Source organism: Lonchura striata, chromosome 11 (genome assembly GCF_050655825.1).
Source record: "Lonchura striata isolate lonStrDom1 chromosome 11, ASM5065582v1, whole genome shotgun sequence".
NCBI lineage: Eukaryota > Metazoa > Chordata > Aves > Passeriformes > Estrildidae > Lonchura > Lonchura striata.
Genome location: NC_140713.1, coordinates 18,668,692 through 18,691,319, shown reverse-complemented (window position 1 = coordinate 18,691,319; position 22,628 = coordinate 18,668,692). Strand labels below are relative to the sequence as shown.

The 22,628-nt window shown below is 43.3% G+C and overlaps 1 protein-coding gene across 3 annotated transcripts in view; it reads left to right on the top strand.

Moving 5' to 3' along the window:
- The window catches only part of RANBP10 (RAN binding protein 10), a 66,067-nt gene that overhangs the window by 19,806 nt on the left and 23,633 nt on the right, over positions 1-22,628 (top strand). For all 3 annotated transcript variants that reach the window (XM_085589799.1, XM_021541172.3, XM_085589800.1), the window contains exons 4-5: positions 14,474-14,641; positions 22,028-22,050. In XM_085589799.1, the coding sequence (XP_085445925.1) occupies positions 14,474-14,641; positions 22,028-22,050 (191 nt within the window). The remainder of the gene's footprint in view (positions 1-14,473; positions 14,642-22,027; positions 22,051-22,628) is intronic.

Sequence of the window (22,628 nt, the reverse complement as noted above, 5' to 3'; positions counted from 1 at the left end):
AGGAGCTGACCAATCACTTTTAGAGACTTTAAACACCCTCTGGTTAATAAATGACCTGCCCTGCTATGCAGCTTTGTGCATGCTGAAGGGAGTGCCAGCTTTCACTCGCCACTCTTTGGTTTTCAGAAACGTTGGTAATTCTTTCAGCTTGCTTTTTAAACAAAAAGATACTGCTTGGCTTATTCACTATCTGCCTGCTCCAGATTCTCTGTTAAAAGAACAAGGTTTCAACTCAAGAGTGTTTTATAGACTTAAATTAGTGTGCAGCCAGATAAATCAGGAGAATTTGGTGTACAGAAACTTGCTCCCTGTAGGGATTTGGCTTCTGGGTCTGTAGTGCTGTGAGCCAGGTCAGAAAAACTGGAAATTTTTGTCCAGGTGTCCTGAGTCTTTTGTTCAGCAGAAGGTCCTTGTGAGCCATGCATTTATCTAGACATAAAGACAAAATAGCAATGAGCCCTGGGAGTGAAGAATTGCCCCTGCTCTCCTTCTCTGTGAAGACCATCCTTCATCCTCCATAGGACCAGCGTGTGGACTGGGCTTTCCATTTTAGCTTTGTTTAGAGATCCTGTCCTTTGAATTTTCTTGCTGATAGGTTTCTGTTGACATTTGTAGGTAGGACTTTATTTCTTCTCAGCTTATCTTACTTGTTGTCAGAGGAGATGCAAGCAGGGGAAGCGAGACTGTTGAGGACTCTGTCCTCCTCTTTCTTTCTTTGAGAGGAAGAAGTTGCTTGTTTCTTCCTTAGAGATGTTTCCAGGGGTTTTTCATGCTAGTGTGCTCCCCCTCTGGGAGCAACCAGAGAAGGGAGGCTGGGTAGGTGTTGTATCATAAAATCATAGAATGTCCCACGTTGGAAAGAATTCACAAAGATCATAGAGTCCAACTCTTGGTCCTGCACAAGTAAAATTCTCTTGGTAAGATATTATTCCTCATCAGAGCTGGGGATGGGTTTCTGCAGAGACTCTGTATTTTGATTTTCAAACCTCAATTCCGCAAGGATCTGGCAGCCTTATGTAACTCTTAAGTTAATCTGCTACAAGTAGGAAGTTCTGCTAAAGTCTTCCAGATTTTCCTTCTAGCTAGGTTTGGTTTGGTTTGGGGTTTTTTTGTTGTTGGTTCTTTGTTTGTTGGTTTGATTTTTTGTTGGAGTTTTTTTGTTTGTTTATTTTTTGTTTTGTTTATTTTGTTTTCTGTGAATGCTATGGAATCTTTCTACTTCAAATGTGTTTAAGGAAGTTCTCAGTTTATGCTTTGGCTTGTCACTTTCTTTGACTCCACTGACAACCGAAGGACCTGTGCTAAAGGACTCAGTCCCAGTGCTAAATGTAGTAATTATAGAAGCTGAGACCTCACCAAATCATCTGATCTGAAGCGAATTCAGTTATGCATTAGTCCTGCCTGACAGGTGTGTGTCTAAACCAGTCTTTCATTATTTTTCTGGCAACTTCTTCCAACACTGTCCTTGTGTTGGAAACTTTTCCTGATGACAAAGCTGAATTTCTTATAGTCTCTTCTTGGATCACGTGGAGGTGGAAAATAATTAATTTCTTTCCTTTTTGTAGCTCTATACATGAAAACCTCTATCACTGCTTTATGGTCTTCTCTCCAAATCATACACCCCTGGCTCTTGACCCTTCCCTGTTTGTCAGATTTTCTTGATTTATGACAACTTTTCTAGACGTTTAATCACGGCATGTATCGCAAGCACCAGTATCTTACTTTTTATAGTAAAACAAAACATTAAAATTCAGAGCAAGTTCAGGAAGTGGCTCTCATCCCATCTTGCAGACAAGGGCAAAGGAAAATCCTTGCCAAGCTTTCACAATTCTTATGGCTTCAGCAGAAATGGGAGGGGTAGAAGCTACATGATTACCTGGGGAAAGAAGGCTTTTGTCTTCTAGAGCAATCAGCAAAAGCCCTGAAGTATGGGGTTAAATGCATGAACAGTATGTGGCAAACAAGCAGTGAATCAGTCTGCTTTCAGAGCCTCTTGGCTACATCAGCAGCTTGGACACACTGCTTGATTTTCTGTCTTTAGAAGTCATTTCTATTAAATTTATTTATTTATGCAGTTGATGAAGCTCTGTCTTGTAGTACCTTATGGTGTTTGTCCTGCTGCAGAACTCTTTCAGAACTATACTTAAAACAGTTGTCCAAAAAGGCATGTGGGATTTCCACAGGGTGTCATAGCAAAGCCTTGGACAGGTGTTGGTTACACATGCAGTGAGTCCTTCAGCTGGCTGTGCCAGTTCCTGTCCACAAAATTGCTTATGCCTCTGGTACCCTCTAATTTATCCTATCAAACCAGTTTGTGGGGCTGCATGTGAAATGGGTCACGTAATTGGGTTAATAATGATGGGTGGGGGGCACTGCTTGGTTCTGGGGTTGTTATTAACTTGGATCTGTCCACTTGCCTGGTTCATCACACAGGTAATGCAGGTTGAAACAGCTCCTTTGGGAAACCTTATTCTCCTGAATCATGTGGTTAACAGTGGTCAGAGGTTGTTTTTGATAAAAATGATAGATGTTGAAAGCCTCAATTAAATTTCCCCCCAGTTAACAGTTATACTGAAAATGGAGATATTTTTACAGAGGGGAATCTTTCCAGGCATAGTGGGCTGAAGCTGACTTGGCTGGCTTGTCTCCCTGAATTTTTATTTAGGCTGAGAACTTCTCCTGAAACTTCATTTGGGTATCCTTTTTGCTGACTTAACTATGTTTTTACCTGAAAGCATAATTTGTACCTCCTAAGAGGTGATCAGTATGTTTAGAAATGGCAGGTTTTAGTACTGCACAGTGGAAGAAAAAAGAGCAAAGTGGGTCAGTGTGATGGTCAGCTCATCAATTATTGAATCCATTTGTGCAGAATGGATTTTTAGAAAAATTCCTCAACACACGAGAGCTCACTTGAGTGGGTGAAGATGATTGTAGTACATAGAGCAGTGGTGGATAAAAAATATACACTGCCAAGAAAAGATACATGTTACAGCAGATTCAAGATTTCTGGCCTTTGTAAGTCAGAGCCTTTTGGATTTACCTACACAAGTCTTTTACTTTTGGACCAGGGGTTTATTTATGTAAGTGAACCTCCTGGTTGTCACCACTGCCTGTACTTTTATTTTCATCTTTGGTTATCCTATCCCTTTTTCTTCTAAACCAAATTGCAAGGTGCACTCCAGAATCACAGTCAGTGCACTCCAGCCACTAATAAGAGTTCAGTCCAAAACACAGCTAAGCAATAAAGCCTACCCAGCCTGATTTCAAAAAAAAACCAGAAAAATTGAAAAGCTCATAAGGGAGGAAGTGTCCTGAGACTGGTTAAAGCTGGTTGTTTCTTTCTTGAATCTGCTCTTACTGTAGGGCATCATCTGCTATTTTTAAAATAGCTTTTATATATTTCTTTTTAATTCAAGTCAAAGTTAAGGTCATACTAAAGAAATTAATAAGAAATTTGGGCTTCTCGTAATAAAACAAAAGGTTTCCTTTGAACTTAAGCTTTCACATATTTTTAATGTTAAGATTTTTTTCCCCATATGGAATCAATCCTGTGTTCAGTGTATGTAAAATGCCATCATAGGAAAGTAATCTGAGGAGCACTTAATTTTTGTTTATCCAGGGCATACACAACACATTATATTGTTTCTTTTTTCATCTTCACTCTAAATTATGTGTGTACATGTATTCTATGTATATTTTAATTACTGCCCTGCTGCATCATATGTTGTAGAATCTGAGTTCCTCTGGGATTGCTTAACTCACTCTGATCTTTTCTCTTCCTGCTTCTACTCTCTGCAGATCAGCTGAGCACCTTTTAAAATTAAAATTTAAAACCACATAATTTTTAAAATTTGAAATTTTTGAATTCTCAAAATTATATGATCTTCATTTAAAAAAAATAATTATTTGTGTCTTTGGGAATGTTTGTCATTCGTGGTTGACTTGTCCACTGCCCATCAGCTTCAGCTCAGTTGTCTTCTCATTCAATGTTTTTCTCTTTTTTCAATCATTTTTTCAGTTTATCTGCTGAGTTCACCTGAACTTGTATGAAAATTCCAGCTTGAATATTGGAACAGATTCGTTGTGTGTGCTGTGCATTCATTCACATTCCATCTTCGTCCCTTAGAAGAACTGGAAGTTCTTTCTTTCCCATTCTTTGTTTTTTCAGGACTCATTGACGGGGCTTTCAGACAAAAGCTCCCTCCTCACATACTGCCATGCTCTGCACGTTTGGGGTGTTGCCCCTGCAGAGCTTATCATGCCCAGAGCTGAGCACAGCTTGGTTGGGTGGATGTGTTTTGGAGCATGAGCCTTGTGCTCAGGGCTGATAGTGGCTGAGCTGGTGTGGCACGGGGGGGTTGACAGATGTGTTATTTCCTTCGTGGTACGTGCTGAGGGGTGACACCAGAGTCATCAGGTCCCCGGATGAGGTCAGACCTGATGCTGTCAGGTGTGTTCAGAGTTGGAGAGTAACAAAACCAGCTCCTGAACTACAGAATTGGGATGAATTACCTTCAGAATTAAGGTTAAACTTAATATCATGTTTTATTTATGGCTATGCATATGAAAACTAGGACTTTATAAAGTAAAAGTTCCTGCCTTTTCCCCTTTCCGTCTGACTGACTTCATGTGCTTGCTCATATTGATTGTAATGATTGTCCTGCCTGCAGCCAGAAAAACTATTGCCCATTTGGTTGGGTTTTTAGGAAAGTGGTTTCTGTCCTTCTTTTTTTCTTTTTTTTTTTTTTTTTTTTTTTTCTTTTTGGTCTGTTCAGTTAGACTGGCTTTGGGCACCCAGACTTCAGGTTTGACTGGAGAAGCAGTCTGAGGCTCCAGCTGAGCTCTCAGAGGTGTGCCTCACCCAGAAGTAGTTGGGAGAGTGTTTTGCCATTGAAGTTGAACAAAACCATCAATCAGTATTTCAAGACAGTAATCCTGGCCTTGGAAAATAACCAAAGAAAGTGTTTCCACTGGCCATTAAGTGCTCAGGCATCAGTGTAGGTAAGTGATTCTTAGTGCTGTCCTGCAATTTTCCATGCCCTGATTTCTGTGCTGTATCTCTTTCAGAGCTGGGCTGGCCTCTGTAGAGATTCTGTGCTCTGTCCTCAGGCAGCACGTTCCCAGAGATGTGTGATATGGGTATGCTGGGGCTCCTGCCTTTGCATGGCTCTCTCTGTCATCCAGCAGGTTGTGTTGGTTGTGTGCCATGTGAAAGCAGAGTTTCCAAAGCAGAGCAGAGATGGCATTGCCCAGTGGGGTTTGGGGTTTGGCCTTCACCAGTGCCACGGGTTGCATCTCCAGCTGTAGCACAGATTAAGGAAAATCCAGGTATCCTAGTGATAGCTAAGAGTTGACTGGCACTTTAGAGACAGCAGTTTAGCTGTCAACACAAGTTGCAATCATAGAACTGCTTGTTTTTCAGATTAAAACAAATTCTTTAATGTGGCTGTACTTATTATCAGAGTCTTGGATAAAAGGTAGCATCAACACAAAGATAGTTTCACTACAACTCAAACTGCTGGGTGCCAGCTGTTTCCACTGATGGATAAATATGATCCTCTTCAGAAAACCCTATTGCTTTACCTTGATTAATATGGAAAGTATTTAAGAAACCTCAGTTTAGAATCTGGAAGTCCTTGTTGCAACCTCTTAACATCATGAGGTGTGCTTCTTCTGGAAGGTTTCGCTGTCCATAAGGTCTTGTGTTTAAATAAGTGGGGTTTTCTTAGCTCATTAAATACCATTTTAGGGATTGTTTTTAATAATGACTGGACATGAATCCCCTGCATTCTGCAGTGATCTCTAACATTTCTTTTGGCTGAGTTACTAAACTATCCTGCCTTGATGTCTCTGTAAAATTACTCTTGCCCATTACCTTGCAAGACTTTGCTGGAAGTGTCTTAATAAACTTTTGATTGTTGTTCCTTACCCCTTCCACTAAATAGATAAATGGAAATGCTCCTCATCTGAGTCTTTTTCCCGATCCTTGTCCTGCATTATTGTGTACCCCTGTCCTGCCCCCTCCCCTGTGGTGTGCCAGGGAATATAATGGATATAATAGTGCAGTGGTGACCTGATCATGCTGGAGAGCTTTTCCTTTGTATTCAGAAACAGCCTGTTCTGTGGTTGTGGTCTTCACAGGGCTGTAAATGGCTTGTAGTACCTCCTGATCTCTCTGGTACAGGGAAACCCAGATCATATTCTGACTCTGACAGAAGATGGGACCATCAAGCTTGTAAGTTAGGAGGACTTGCCATCTTTATCCATTCAAGGAAGTATGATTTTTATCTTGATTACTGTATTCTGTGGTGAGGTGTATGCTAAGTAATAGTGAAATGGACTCTTTACAGATTTCTGGGGCTTGTGGAACAGACCTTTCCTGTTGAAAACGTATTGCCTGTGTTGCAGCTGTCCAGAGCCTTCTGGTTTTGTTTTTTTCTTTACGAGTCAGTAGTGCCACTTCATATAATGGTGTAGACTGTGTTTTGATGTGTTTTTGAAGGATAGTTAACATGCAGTGGTTTTTAATGGTAGGACTTGCTGATCTGGTCTAAAAATCACTGTGCCAGATCAATATTGTGAAAAATTGAGTTGTACAATGCTGGTCTGCTTGTTGTCTCCATGGTGGATCAGGCAATACTGCTTAGCACCCACATTGTGCTCAATCTCCCAGACTCTTGAGTCACACTCATTTTTGGGTCACTGTGTCCTGTTCTTCATGCTCTCTCTTAATATGAGAGAGATGTTGTGATTAGTTTTTTTCCCCTCTCCTTTGGATTCTTGCCACACATAAGTCTTGCTGTGAGGATTTGGACTGAGTTTTGTCTCTTTTGCAGTTGCAAGTACTTTATTAAAAAACATAGCCTAGCTTCTGAGCTAAAGCTGCAGCCAGGCCTGCCAAGAGTCCTGCACTCTCTGATTAGCATCATCTGCTGTGTCTGCAGGGGCCAAACTAACTCTACTTCATCTGCTGGGACCTGGGGTGAGGGGGAGGCTGTGAGCAGCAGTGCCTGCTCTATGGCTTTGTACAGGATTCAGTGGGATGCTGCAAAGGTTGTGGACCTGAGCTCATCCAGCCCCTTCTTAGAGAAGTTTGTGATCCGTGGGGTAAAGTGGTTTTATCCTCTATACAAGCATTGGTCCTATAGTGCAAGGTTTGGCCGCCTACTGCATTCAGTCATTTTGCCATCTTGTAGAAGAAATAGAAGCTGTTGCAAGCAAGAAGAGTTGGGGATGATTCTAGCTAGGGCTTCTTCATATCCCTGGGTAAGTGGGTTTTAGGGTCTTTTTTTTTTTTTTTTACCCTTGACATGTTCTGGGCAGATGTCCAGCCCTTGAAGTTCTGCCAGGGAGATGCTGTAATGTGTTGAGCACGCTGTTCCCTGGTCCTATTCCTGTCCTGCAGTTGGTGTTGTGACTGTACCTAGACAGTTGTTCCATGCCAGGGCTGTGCCTTCCCTATGCCCACATCCCCAGTTCTGTTACAGAGATTGCTGTGGTCACTGAGCAGCTGTTTGTGTAGGCTCATTATGGGAACAGAAAGATGTGTTGCAGCACTAATAGTTGATTTGATTCTAAAGCATGATTGAATAAAGGAAAGCAAAGCAAGAACCCTGCTCTCACCAAAACATGTGATGTCTATGCAGCTTCATAGGGCTTGGCAAAAAATGCTATAAAACAGAGTGACAGCCGAGATGCTCCAGCATCTCAGATGCTTCTTGGCGCAGCAGATTTCTCATGGCCAGGTATTTACAGACTTCTCATGACCAGACATGTGGTTTCTGAGGCTGTAGGAACACCAGAGCTTGCTGAGCCTTCCTTTTGCTGGGAATAAAGGCCTGCATTCATTGTTCTGGACTGATGTACACCAAAGGCACATCCACTTGCAGAGAAAATCCACTGGAAGATGGAGTCATCAGCAGAGGGTGGTTTTGCTTCTGCTGTGGTATTGGCTCCTGTCCCATGTTCATGGTTGTCCTGTCCTGCCTGGGACTGCTCAGCCCAGGACGGTGTAGAAGCAACATCCAACTTCTCTGTGCACCAGATTCCATCTGTTCAGCCTCTGTTGAATATACCTTCCCCTCCCCTGACCTCATGCTCTGCTGCTGCCAAAGACCCATAGCTGGCTGAGCAAGAGCAGCCTGCTCAGCACAAAGCACGGAGAAGGCCCTGCCTCCAACTGGAACATGGTCCAGCAGCAACTCTGGGCTCTGCTGCTGCCTCCACCCTCCACATCCCATTCCCCAAGCACTGTACAAGCAAAGTTTGTACATCTGTTTCTGCTGGACTTTGGATTCAATAAATCTTATAAAATAATTTTGTTTGGTTTATTTCAGTATGTTGACACAAGTTCTTGTCTCTTTGCAGCTAGTGTTTGCACACCACTTGCCCTGGCATGGGCAGCTGTGGGAAGCTAGGATTGCTGGCCAGAGGAGTGGGAAGAGGAATGCCACAGGCAAAATACTGGACAAGAACAGAAAGGGGAGAAAAATTAAAAGTGTTCCAAAATAGGAAAGAGAGAAAGCAGATAGAGAGAAACTTTGTAAAAACTGTAGAGTGGTCACTGGGATCTGTCCTGAAGAATAAGTCTCAAACTCTCCCTTTAGTTATGATAGAACAGACACAAACCCTATTTACAAATTTTCAAATTCTTTCTGAGGAACTTCCATCTGCCCTTCATATGCCCAAACATACTTCACCATTTCTTACAGCTTCAGATGCTGCAGGTGTCCCTGACAGCAGGGAAGTTACCACTGAATATGTGGTCAGCAATGCCCTGCCCTTTGCAGCAGCTTCTGCACCCACTACATTGAAAGCTTGTGCTGAGTTGCAGTAGAACGTGTTTCTCCTTTGGAATGTTCAGGGGCAGGGAATGGTCCATGTGTCAGTGATAAAGTTCATCTGTCTGCCAACATCTTTAGCCCAGCAAGTGCAGAGCAGGAGGAGTCTGACGTGCCTGGCTATAACTCACTGGAAAAGTATATTTTCCATGATCACTGGGCCTTGCATGTCAGTCCTTTGGCATGTCATCAGAGGGGATCTGAGTACACATCCCTGTGGGTGTTGGCTTCTCTCTTCCCTTGTGCCCAAAGTTGGACATGTTTGAACCTTGATGGGGGATGTCATCACTTGGCTTCCTTCTCCACCCTGTGGGAACAAAGCATCAGGCCACAAAAGGTGTGAAAATACTGCCCTTGGTAACTTCCATCAGGGCATCCTGCCTACCCATCCATCCATCCATCCATCCATCCATCCATCCCTCCACACGTTCAAGGCTGAGCAGTTATCCAGTTCCTGTTTTACCTAGGTGTGTGATGTAGCCATGATGCCAGTTTTGCCCAGAGCCTACCAGAAGTTCTGTTCATTACTGGGGTTCTTGAAGCAGAGAGCTAAACCACCATGTTCTTTCTGTGGTGCTGAGATGTAAATGGTCACCCAGCTCAACGGAGCCACTTCCCACTTGCTGCCTTCTGAGACAGTCTGATCTCAGGTATAGAAGTCAGGATCTGACCAAAGAGTCAATAATAAAGGCTGACATTGAGTGGGAGATTGAACAGGGACAGATGTGGGACAGTCAGGGATAGTAGTAGCACACTACATCTAACTCTAATGCTTGCTTAAGAGTGAGTGTTTATCAGTTTATCCTGTAACTGTGTGTCCTGAAGTAACTCAAGTCCTTTCTGCCACGTGTCTGGCATTGCATAATTCTGACCTGTTTATCAAGCAGCAGCCATGGAACTCACTGTTCATTTTTTTCCCCCATGTGTTGGGATCAAGGTAGTCTGCCAAGAAGGTCAGCATATCAACTTTTTCTTGTTAGCAGGCCAAACAGAGCTTCAGTTTGGTGTTGAACATACAAAAATGTCCTCCCAAGCCCTATTCATGGTTTTTGTTTTTCTTTCTTCCCGTTCTTTGATTGCACAATCTGAGTTACTCTGCGTCTTGTTAATAAATATAGGTATATTTTGAGTTTGGGTTTTGAAGGGTTCAGTTTAAAGGGATGTAAACTTACCCTCATTTTGCTCAGTAGCTGCTGAAGTCCTACCTGTAGTGGTTGTGATTCTCTGTTTATATGTTCAAAGTGCTGTCTTCAAAATGAGCTGTAGTGAAAACAGTGAGAGTCAGGACGTTGAGGTTCTGCTCTGACCACTGCCATGGGCCAAGTGACCAAATCCTTTCTGTTCTCTGCCTGTCTCCTCTATTTAAAATGATTTTGAAGAGAGGATGGGGAAGGGAAAGGAAAGAAAGAAATAACTGTAAACTGGATCCTGCAGCAACTATAAGCTCACTTGATTTCAGTCTATATAGTGCATCAGGAGTCAATGACCTGTGTTTTGTAAGAAAAGGCACATTCTCCACTTTTGTCCAGATTTCTGAAAGTTTGAGAGGAATCTGCACTGCACGTAGGTGCTGAGTGTCCATTGCTCTAGACAGAGCTATGACCAAGAGACCAAAATGGGATGTTCTTTAAACAGCCCTGCTGGAATGAGCTACCAGTCACAAACTGTCAGTGTGTGGGTTCTTCCAGGGTTTTCTTAGGAGCAGCTGCCAGCACCTCTCTGTCCTGGGATGGGCTGGGAGCTGCTGAGAATTGTGAGATTGAGGGTGGTGAGAGGTGCTGGGGGGAGCTGTGGGAGCTGAGGCAACGTGCCCCACCAGGGAGATTCACATGAGAATCTCTGCAAAGGGAGCATTGTCACAATGTGATGCGTTTTGGAGTGATGACAATGACTTCATGGAAACATCAGGTCAGTGGTAGAAAGGACAATAAAGGGAAAATGCTAGGATTAACATGTAGAGGGCTTGGGAGCAGTGCAGAGAACAACTGCAGCCTGCTCCTCTTCTCCATGGAGCATCTTCATCTCCATTCTCACAAGCAACACTAAATCCAAAGAAGGTTCAGATGATGATGGTCAGAAAAGCAGGAAATAACTAAATAAGTTAGGACTCATCAGCCTGGAAAAGGGATAATTATGGGGGATTTTGCAGAGGTCTGCTTACTGATGTATGTTCTGGAGACACTAAATCCATAGTTTGTCATCTTCTCCCGTGCAGGAACTACAGGATATATCCAAGTAGTAGGAGGCACGTTTTCATTGCTTGCAGTTATGCTGTCAAACTCCTTCTTCCAGGGCACAGTGAATGATATGAGTGTTTCTATGTTCTTCACAGAGAATTGAACAATTTAATAGAAACAAAATCCTTTCAGAAGTACTCAGTGAACAGAATCTCCATCTGGCTCAGTCTGTCTGTGCTTACAGGTGGTTGGAGAGTGGTAATGCTCTTCAGTCAGGGTGTGATACATGCACATCCTGTAATTCTGCTGTCTTACTTCTTGGAGAGTGTCCTTGTCTGGGCTGATCCCCCATCCCACAGGGACAGCCATTTTAGGAGCATGTGGGTATCACCTCATCTCTGCCTTCCAGGTCACAACAGTGACTTCTGCACTACTTGAGTACAAGTGGCACAGAGGTTAAACTGTCCAGAGAATTTGCAGATGCAGCTGCGGGGAGGGATTTCAGGAAGTTCTGGTTTAGTCCTTATTAAAGCACTGCTGGAGTTTGTAGAGGAAGAAGCTGTTTAGTCACTGGAGGCTCAAAGGGTGTTGTGGGAGTCACAGAGGAGGTTGTAATATACTGGACCCATTCCTAGGTGGCGACAGCAAATTGTTAATGATGCAGGAAAAGCCCAAGTTTTCAGGAAGTGTTTTGAGAAAAGCTGGAGTCTGTATTTTCGAAATGTATGTGATGAGTTACTCCCCACTCTGCTGGTAATCCAGGATAATATCAAATGCTTTTAATAGGGATACACTATTTAAATCAACAGGCTCTGAAAACTTTGACCTAGAAGAACTAGAAGTGCTGATTGTTGGTTTTAATTCAAATTATTAGGAAATTTCAGAAGACTGGCTGAAACCAGCCAGTTCTGGAATTACCCATATGCCACTGCCCTCATGTTTATTTTGGGCAGAATTTTAGGCATAGCAATCTGGTTTTTATTAATAAATAACTTAAGGTTAGGCATATGATTAATGCCACTCAGCTTATGTTTACAGTGAGTACAGTAAGTTCACTCAAACATCTCTGGCTTGTTGTTTAAGATGACCATGGTGATGTGATAAGGTGACAGTCTAGATTTAAAGCCCCTAGTGTGGTGCCAGGTCCAGGTTCAGCACTACACAACATTTGAGCTGAAAAAGTAAACTCAGCCAAGTGCTGGGTGAGCAAATTAATTTCCTTAACTAATTACGTTAGTGGTTTTCTGGGGAGAATAAGATTCAAAACAAGCTTTTTCCAGGCATTGTGGCTGTATGTACCACGTTTGTCATTGTCTTCAAGGCCTTTATTCAGTCACTTTTCACTGGAGTTCCCCACCACCATTGGTGCTACAGCAAGAACTGACACTGTGAAGCTCAGGTCATAAAGGAACCAGGAGGAGGGTTTTTTCAGTAGGATCAGCTGTGATCTGTAGGTATGAAACTTTATTTCTCACACTGCAGAACCAGTAATGTCTGCATTGGCCCAAGTATTTAGTGAGCTCATCCTCATGGCTGGACACACTGTTGTACTTCTTACAGAAGCCTTACCCAGTGATGTGTAAGCACTTCACTGCTTAGATGCAGCTGATGACAAGTTCTTGGTAGGTGCTTTGTAATGCCAGGAATGTTTTGTATGCAGAAGATATAGAAGTTTGTATTTGGATCGTATTATTAGTACATTAAGAGACAAATTGATTTAGGTTATCATCTGAATTATAACTTCTCAATAGCTGCATTAGAGAAGTTCTGAACTGACACTCGTGTAAGAGATCTGGTTTTGGGGAGACTAAAATTATAGATCAGCGATGGCAACAGAGCAAATAAAAGGGATAGTGGGAAGGAGCCAGAGTTTTAAAAATTCAAAAATATTTCAATGATATTTTTACTGGATGAAGTCTTAGCAGTAGAAGTTTGACAACAGACTCTAGAGCCCCTATCACTTCCTCCTTTGTTTTGGCAAGTCGATTTGGCATCGTTTTTGTGCTTGCTGAGGGTGCTGCCTGTGCTGTTGTCCCTGTCTTTCATGAAGATTTGAAGCAGGACTGGTGCTACTGTCAGCAGCTTGTTTGGAGCTGATCCGAGAGAAGACAGAGCTGACTCTTGGGACATCTCTGTCTGTTCCTGTTGGATGTGTGAGACTAAATAGAGGAAATTGCTCACCATTTCTAGACTAGAATTTGCTGGGTCTCCTTCATGCCTTTCACTCCCAAAGTTTACTCTGAGGTCCAAAATATTGGACTGTGGCATGTTTCAGTCTTGCTTTGTTCCCTGACTTTCCCACTGGCATTCATTTGGTGTGGTACAATAAACAGGGCCTAGTCATGCACTGACTTTTGTGCTTTTCTGAGAAACCCTGAGCGTGTGAGTGCTGATGCCTCAGTGTTGTAGCACTATTTCACAAGTTTAAATTTCTAGTGCCCTCATGTTGTTGGTTTTGGAGGAAAATCCTGGCTCACAGAAGGATGAGGTGGAAGGCTCTCCAGCCCACCTTCACAGGGCTCTCTCTGCTCTGTAGTTCTCAGTGTGCTCAGTCTTTTTGTGCCTCATTGCAGGATGTGCATTTCCTGCACAGTTTCTGTGTTTCTTACACAGTCCCTTTGCCAGAGCCATCACTCCACATTTAACAGTCTGCACCACCCTTGGGTGTATAAGGTCAGAAGATGGCCAAAACACCTTCTTTTGCTTCCCTAAGGATCCAGCCATATCCATATAAACCACAGGTGTCTGTTTTTAATGTTATATCACTTTCTGGTAGAACTCTGTCTCTCTATGAGATGTGTCTTTGATTGTGCCATTCAGAGGAATGCTCCAAATGAAATTACTGGGATATATAGAAAATAACAAGTGGGCAGGGTACAGTTGTAACCCTTAGCACAATATTACTGGCAGCAGAAATAAAAGATATTAATATTAGAACTGACCACTTTGCATTGAACTCCCCTTTGACATTTGAGGGTTGTGTTTTAAGCTGTCTGCAGAACGGGAAATATTGTATCCCAATGGAAACATAGAAATCCTTATCAACTCCTGAAAGGGAAATACAGATTTGAAGATGCAAAAGTTGCCTCTCTCCATTTGGAACACCTGTGAAAGTGCTTACAGACAAAGCTGCAAGTGTCTGAGAATTATTTTGTTAAATGTCTTTGTGGGAAGATTTTGGTGTTGGGAAGCACAGGTGTTTTATAAAAGGAGTTTGTTTCACCTCAGGCAAGATAAAAGAGAAACGTGTTGAAATGCACATGATGTGTTCTGATTAAAGACCATTAATTTCTTTTCAGTTACCAGTATGTGAAAATTAATATTGGGATGAATCAGGAGGGGGAATCAAATTTTAAAACACACACAGAAAATGGTGTCCTGAGAGTTGTAATAGTCCCATGTGGTTCTGCTGAACTGTTTTCACTGCTGTCCTGTTCTTTTTCTTGTCTTTTGCAGGATGGGATAAACATTCTTATGGGTACCACGGTGATGATGGGCACTCCTTCTGTTCCTCGGGGACAGGGCAGCCCTACGGCCCCACGTTCACCACTGGAGATGTGATTGGCTGCTGTGTCAACCTCATCAACAATACCTGCTTCTACACAAAAAATGGCCACAGCTTAGGTAAGTGAAGGAAGGTGTTCTCAGGATGCCCCAGCCCTGCTCTTGCTGCTGTTTAATTTGCTGTATTGTAGCTCTTGTCCCACACCTGTGAGTAAGGTTTAAATGGCAGAGCACTCAGCAGCTGTCAGCAGTTGTAAATTGGCTCCAAGACAGAAATGCTTCCAGCAGGTAAAATGGTTTCCATGCTGCTCAGTTTGTTTAGATATGTTAGAATTTCATCCACAGCTTCTTCTGCTTTCCTCTGCTACTGCACAGGAGGTGGGAGGTTGGATAAGATGTCTACTGGCTGGACAAGAGGGAGAGAAGGAAAGAAGTGGGAGGTTTAATTAGGGTGTTGTTCAACTATCTACAAAGCCACGGTACTGGCCTTCATTTTTGAAGGGACTTTTCCATCTGAAAGCCTCAACACTTTGGTCTGAGCATTCCCAAAGCCAGACATTAATTCAGCACAAGAGTGGTCTGACTTGAGCATTGAGCTACAATTTGGTTCATTTCACACTTGTTTCAGTAACTGTCTTAAGAGTTAAGGGTTAAAAAAAATTGCCCAAATTAATACCTCAGATGTTTTCCAGGCATCTGTCGTATCTTAGTTGTCTAAAATAGAAATTTTTGGCCATTTTCCCTTAAAATACCATTTCCCTGGATGACATGTTCTCCACCCCAGATAAATTCTTGTCTTTTTTTTTTTTTTAAAACATATAAGATGTGCAGTAAGTTTTTATAGGTTCATCTCACTTTTTGTACTGGGATTCATTTGATTTGGCAGGGAGGGATGAGCACTCCTTTCCTTTGCTTCTCCTTGCTGTGTCAATTCTACTTCATTGAATTCAAGATTAAATTGGTAGAGTAATACCAGAAATACCCTGCTCAAAACACTGACCAAAGCAAAGATGTTTTGAGTTGCTGGCTGGGCTGAAGGAAGGAGTGGGATAGGAGTGCAGTGTGTGCATGGAGAGTACAGAATTTCTGATGAGCTCTTGGGAGGAGTACTGAGCTCCCCAGTATTACAGAGAGATGGACTTACTGGAGAGAGTCTAGCAAAAGGCTGCCAAGGTGATGAAGGCTTTGGAGCATCTGTCCTAGGAGGAAAGGCTGGGAGAGCTGGGGTTGTTCAGGCTGCCCATGTCAGTCCAGTACTGGTAAGACAAGTAGAGGCTTGAAAGCAACAGCTGATGGTGTAGAGCAGGAGCTTTTGCTTAGAAGTGATACAAGATAAAACAAAAGCAACTGAGATAATGAAATAGTTAAAAAGATTTCACAAAATGTCTCCTTTTAGTTGTTGTCCTTGCTTTTTAGCATGTATTTCCCTGTAGTGGTTTGTGCTGTGCTCCTCTGGATGTTTTCTGTTGTTTATGTGGGTGGTTTTCCAGCTTCACTGTTTTTCACCCTGACAGTGCTGTTACTTTTCATCATAACAAAAGTGTGAGAGTCAGGAGGAGGCCAGATCTTCTATTTAATGAATGGAAGTTTGTTCATTTGATATTTAATTTATTTCTAATGACCAGCATCTCCACAATCTAAGCTGTATGAGTTGAAAAGTTGCTGCTTACTCCTTCTCTGTTTTGTACCCAGGACTATGTTGTGCCTGGGTGTCTGGGCAGATGAAGCCAAATTAAGAGCCCAGTGCAGTAACTTCTGTGTTACCTTTTGTCATTACCACCCTCTTATTCTTCGCCTCGTGTCCTTGCTCAGAGATTTGTTTGGTTTGGGACATTCAAAGTTTTTCACAGCAGAGAAGTTATCTAGTCTTCCTTTCTTAAATTGAACTGTTCCTTTTTCTTCAAAGATGGGGCTTTTTTGGATGGAAAGCTCATGTTTTTCTAATCTGACATTGAATGACCCCTTGAGGAACAGTCTCCCCCAGTGGTAAACAGTGCCAGTGGGAAGAAACAGGAAAGGTAATGAGAAAATTACCATTCTTAGAGAGCAGCATTAGGTATAAGCATTGCTGTCCCCTGGGTGTCCTCTTGAGCTCTTCAGATGTACAGTACAAGACATGAGCTGTCTGAGAAAAGGACAGGTAGAAGCCATTCACAGCTGGCTCCTGTGTGTAGCAGCTTTTCTCTGAGCTGTAGTGGCATAATAGTGATAGAGAGAGGAGAGCTGGTGTGGTTAGAGGAGACAGGGATGGAAGTGCAGAAGGGAGCAGCAGACCTCAGGCCTTGCTGGGTGACCCCACAAAAGCTGCAGGAACATTTTACTGCCTTTTCACAAATGCAGAATGAAAACCTCATCTGAGGAGGCTGTTGGTCAGGGCCAGCAGAGTCTGTTTGTGTCACTGATAAAGAAACTGTCCAGGAGAAGTGCTCAGTGCAGTGCTGAGGAGAGGAGCCCCTTGGCCAGGGGTTACACAGCTCCTCGTGGGCACAGAGCAGAGATGTGAGGAGGGGGTGAGATAGCAGAGGAGCCAAGGCCAAATGGAGGCAGGAGCAATGATTTGTTTGGAAGTCAGAATGCTTTCTTTCCTGAAAGAAGCAACTCCTTGAAGGTCTTGAATTAATGATATTTAGTGCTAACTCGAGTATCTCATTTTTGTGTTGTGTAAACCCAAGGTTTACCAGGAAAGGGATGAATGTGTGTTTTTCCAGGTGTTCCCTGACATGAAGCTGTGGAAGCCATGTATGTCTCCTCCTAGGAGATGAGGTAATTGTGTAACCCTACTGTAGATGCCAAGAATATTAATGAGGCTAATCAGCCCCTTTGTGAGGCCAGTTAGCTTGAGAGTGGGGTTTCAGAGTTTGATTTTGTCTTTCTTTTGATGGAATTACTGTAGCTTTGTCTTTCTAATTCACTCTTCACCATTTAAGTCCTCTCCTTTTCATCTATTAATTAGACACGCCCCCTTTTGTTTTCCTTGCAATTTCTTCTGTTGCTTAACTATTATCTTCCATTGTCTCCATACTTTTTCATTTAATTAGATCCATCAGGAGCACTGTATAAGAACTGTTTTCTTGGCCATCACAAATTCTGGATGTTCTGGTTGGAGCTAAGTCTTGAACTTTATTTGGAGACGTCACATGAAAACTGTTTGACATCGTATGTAGTCTTAATTCTCTGTTCTGGAAAATGTCTTGAATGTCTTCTGGCTGCTGATGAAACACTTTTGACAAGTTCTGAGCAGAGTCCTGGCAGTACAAAACATAGTGAGATGTGGCTAGAAGTGTGATGAGAGTGGATTTGGAGAGAAAGAGGGAGAAATGTTGGGGCACCAGCCATTAAGCAGAAAGTCTTGGACCAGGACATGAGGAGGAAATGTGACTGCTGCAGGTCTCTGGGTTTAAGTGGATGAGTTTGCTCAGGGACTGATGTAGGAGTGTCTCAGATCTCAGACTTTGACAGCAGACCAAGGTAAATGGAGCAGCAGGGCTATAAAAAGAGCATGCAACCCTCTGAAGTCTTGGCATAGAAAACTTCCCGTAGTTTGAGTTCTAGTGCAGGCTCTTGGAAAGACCAAGTTAACCTAAAAAGTGAAATATCCATTCTACAGCCAGTTAGAGACTAGGAGAAACATTAAGAGTAATGCAGAAACCTATTGTGAGAGACATGCAGGTGTCAGTCCCAGATTTTATAGGTTTGACCCCAAAGCTCCAAATGCAGTTTGCAGACAGCAAGAGCATTGGGATGGTCAAAACAGGACTTCAGATTAATCAGATTTAAAACCATGGAATCCTGGAGTGGTTTGGGTCGGAAGGGACCTTTAAGATCATGTAGTTCCAGCCCCTCTGCTGTGGGCAGAGACAACCTTCCTGCAACTAGACCAGGTTGCAGGGCCCCATCCACCTTGGCCTTGAACACTTCCAGGGATGGGGCAGCCACAGCTTCTCTGGACAACCTGTGCCAGGGCCTCACTGCCCTCATTCACTACCAAAGTGAACAGAAAATACCAGACTTGACTATGGCCTTGTTCTCTGTATGAGCAGTTTTTACCCAGGTGGCCTGACTGGAGGATATCTGTTTCCAAGGGCATGCAGTGGTGTGTGGGTTTGGCAGTGCTTCTCCTCAGCAGCACGTTGGAGAAGTATTCAAGTATTTTCCTGGGCTGCCATTTCCTGGTCTGCTCCTTAGGATGCCCATGCTGCTGAGCATGTTGTGTTTATTGCAATCCAGCAGCAGTGCTTAAGGATTCCCTGGATCACAGTTACCTGAACAGATGCTGGAGGATACCCTGCTGTGCAGGCACTGGAGTGCTGTGGCTGATTACCAAATGTATGCTGTCTTTTGCAAATTGAATTTTGTAAGTGGCCAGTTGTGAGGCAGAAAGGATGATTGGTGCTGGGTGGAGAGCAGAGATGGGATGAGAGGTCCACAGACACGTTCTGTGCATGGGGGGTCGTCTGTAAGTGCAGTCATGGAAAGTGGAAGTCCTTTGTTTGGTTGGCAGGTGAAAATGAAAATCACACTGTGCCCTAGCACTGAACCTTCATTTAATATCTTTATGTACTGCCTTGATGATGACATTAACTTCATGGACTTAGAGGGCAGGCTCTTCACACACTTGCTCTTGCTTCCTGACCTCTTGATTAGTCCGGTCCTTACGTTTTTAAGAAAGTTGTGGTTTTAAACTGGATTCAGGCTTTGGAGGGGCTGCAGGGAAAGAAAACAGTCTGTGATTATTTCACTTTCTGCTGTTGGCTTTCCTGGATGAAAGTGTGTAGCAGTGCAGATGCAGAAACTCTAAGCAGACATCTCTGCAACAGACCAAGTGCTGTCAGCATAAAGCATTGTATTAGTCATAACAGAATGTGGAAAACATACATTTGTCTCATTGTAAAGGCAATGTAATAAGTTTATTTATAGAATCATAGAATTATTTTCTCTGGGAGGGATCTCTGGAGGTCAAGCATCTAACACCCTGCTGAAAGCAGGCCCAAACTAGATTGTGTTACTCAGAAACTCATTAAGTTTTTACTGTCTTTAAGAATGGAAATCACCTGGGAGCTTTTCTGGTCCTGATTCAGTGTTTGACCAAAATTCATACTGATTTTTTCTCATTAGAATTTCCCATGTTGCAGCTTGTCTGTGTTGCTTCCTGTCTCCTGCCACCATGCATCTCTGAGAAAAGCCTTTTTTGTGCCCTCCTATATGACAGCTGTGGGCAGCAATAGGTGTCTGCCCTAATGTTTTTGAGGCTGAACAGAGACTTTTCCCTTAGCCTGTCTTTGTCTTGCTGGCCTCTGCTGGGCTCACTCCAGTCTCACTGTGTCCTGTGCTGGGGCGCCCTAAAGTGAACATCATAACTGAAGTGTAGACTAATCAGTGTTGGAAAAGAAGGGAGAAATCCCATCCTTTAACCTACACTCTCACTAATACAACTCAGGATGTGGTTGATGTTCTTTGCTGCAAGGACCCACTGCTGGCTCCTGCTCTGCTTGCTGCCCAGCAGGACCCTGAATCATTTCTGCAGATCTGCTTTCTCTCCAGTGAGCCTCATCCTGTCCTGTTTTCTGGGAGTGTCACAGCCTGCTGGCAGGGCTCTTAGGGTGCCTTTGTTGAGCTTTGGGAGGCTTGTGCTGGATCATTTCTCCACTATAGCACTGAGCCCTCCAGCCTATTGTCCACTCTCCTCTTTGGTGGCACCTGAGCACACTTTGTCCCATTGTCCAGGTCATTAGTGAAGACACGGAACTGTGTTGGCCCTGCCATTGATCCCTGAGGGACAACTTTTGGACTTTGAGCTGCTGATCACAACTCTTCTATCCTGACAGTTCAGCCAATTTTCCACCCACCTTGTAGTCCATTCAAAAACCATGTGCTTGTCCAGGTGCTGGAAGCAGCTTCCAGCCACACAGCCTGGCACCTTTGGCTCTGAGAGGTGCTGGGGGCAGAGGAAGACTCCAGTGGACAACAGGCTCAAGGAGATTGGCCTCATTCTGGTATAAAAGTAGGAAAACAAGCTTTCATCCACCTTTTCATCCAGCTGAGCAAAATAATTGCAAAGTGAAAAAAAAGTTTGAGTGAGGAACAATATCTGGGCAAAGTGACAAGGTGGGAGAAATGCTTACTGAATGTTTTTCTAAGCCAGATGTTCAACATCATCTGTGTTCACAGTCTTTGGTTGTAGAGAAGGTGCTCAACAGACAAGGTCCAAACTGCCAGGATGTTCATTAAACCATATTGGCTATCTGCCATGATGTTAATTTAACTTTATTGGCTGTTTATTTAGTAAAATATTCAGGATTTCTTTCTGAGTATTTGATTTAGATCTGTGCTGTTTTGAATAGAAATTACTTGCTTCCTAGTTTGACTCCTAAAATTGGTTTAAATTACCATTTCAGACTGATCTGGTAATGTTACATTGCAGCTCTGGGTTAAAATAGTCCTAAAATTAAAAACAGAGGGTGGTGTTCTCCTGCTTCTGCAGTGCCTTCCAGTGCCAGGCAGAAGGGAAGGAGGAGAGGTGGGACATGTGTGAGAACTGGGTGTACTGGTGTGGGTACCAGCTTTCCTCTGGCTGGGGACATGAAATCATTCTTGGGAGCACACATGGGGAAAGCCTGCAGCTTCCAGACTGACTCCTGGCACTCTGGATTTAGCTGAGCCTGCTGAGGTGATGGCAGCAGTGTCCCCTGTGCTGTTGGTGAGGGTGACCCAGAGCCTGGGGGGCAGAGCTGCTGGCTCTGGCTGATCCATCTCCCTGTGCTGCTGGATCCCACCCGTGGCAGGAGAGGCTCCATCCTTTGGAGATGCACCTAAAGCAGGTGCAGAGCTGTGCCTGGGGTAGCTGGCTCTGGTGAGTGTTGTCTCTAGCCAAAACTCTGTTAGCCACCCCAGGCAATGGCTGCTTCAGCTTAAATGCCTCTTTTCTGATATGCCAGATGTAAATAAAAAGGGAAACCATACACCTTTTCCCCTTAATTTCTGTTTGGAGCTGTGTCAGCTGAGTTGAGGATGAGGTTGTTCTTTGCACAGTGTTTCTCTCAGGTGCTCCTGCCTGCAGCTTGGTCCTGTTGCAGGGCTGTTCCCAGCTGTAATGCCAAGTGCTGAATATTCATTCCTCTTTCTCTGGCTGATTAGAAGAATCAGTTATAGCCTAAACCGAAGCAATTTTATACTAAAACTCTGTTTCTAACACCACAGTGTGTCATGAAAACTTAACTCCTCGTAACAGAGGGAGAAGCAAAGGAAAGAGGAGCTGCTTTTAGAAAATCAAATTTTTGGGAGAGATGTTGAAAACATTTAGGCTTGTTCCTGAACCTTTCTCCAGATGCAAAACTTTGCGGAGGAGGGGATTGGGGAGGGAAGTTACTTCTAAATGCATGAGGTAGTGAAATGCAGGGTCACAGCTGGGATTTGAAATGGAGTAATGTTTTGTAGCACGTTAAGGATGCAGGCAAGCAGGGAAAAAAATCCTTTGTCTTTTTAATTCTAATATTTTTCCCCCCACAGGTATAGCCTTTACAGACCTCCCTGTAAGTACACCTATTTTCAGTATTTTAAGTAAGAATGCAAACAGAAGGGAGGGGGAAGAGTGTGGGGGTGTGATTTTTTTTTCTGTTTGATGCCCTGTTGAAAAAAAAACATGATAACATACATTACTGAATGATGTGGATGCTCCTTTTTCTGAAACTTCATAATCCTGTGACTGGGTTTGTGGGCTACTCACATGCCTCCTCTCGTCCCTCACCACCTCTAAGAATATGTTGCTCCCTCTCCTGAAATTAAAGCAAGGATGCAAACTTTATTACAGGTCATTGTCTTCCTAATGCAGCTTTGACTCTGAGGAGAAGTACATGTGCATAGTTACACTGGTGTCTAGTCAGGCCTCACAAAAGCACAAGAAAATGTTCCCTCTTTTCTACACCCAAGTGTTCCTTGACAAGGAGGGTGTGTTCAGTAAAAAAAAGGTAAACACAGGTCAGGCATACACCAACACATCCTGCATTCCTCTCATACACAGGACTTCTTGTCCCTAAGGTTGCACTCCTGTCTTTGTACTTAATAACCACTAATTAATTTACTGTGACAAATTTCTTAGTTTTGATAACTT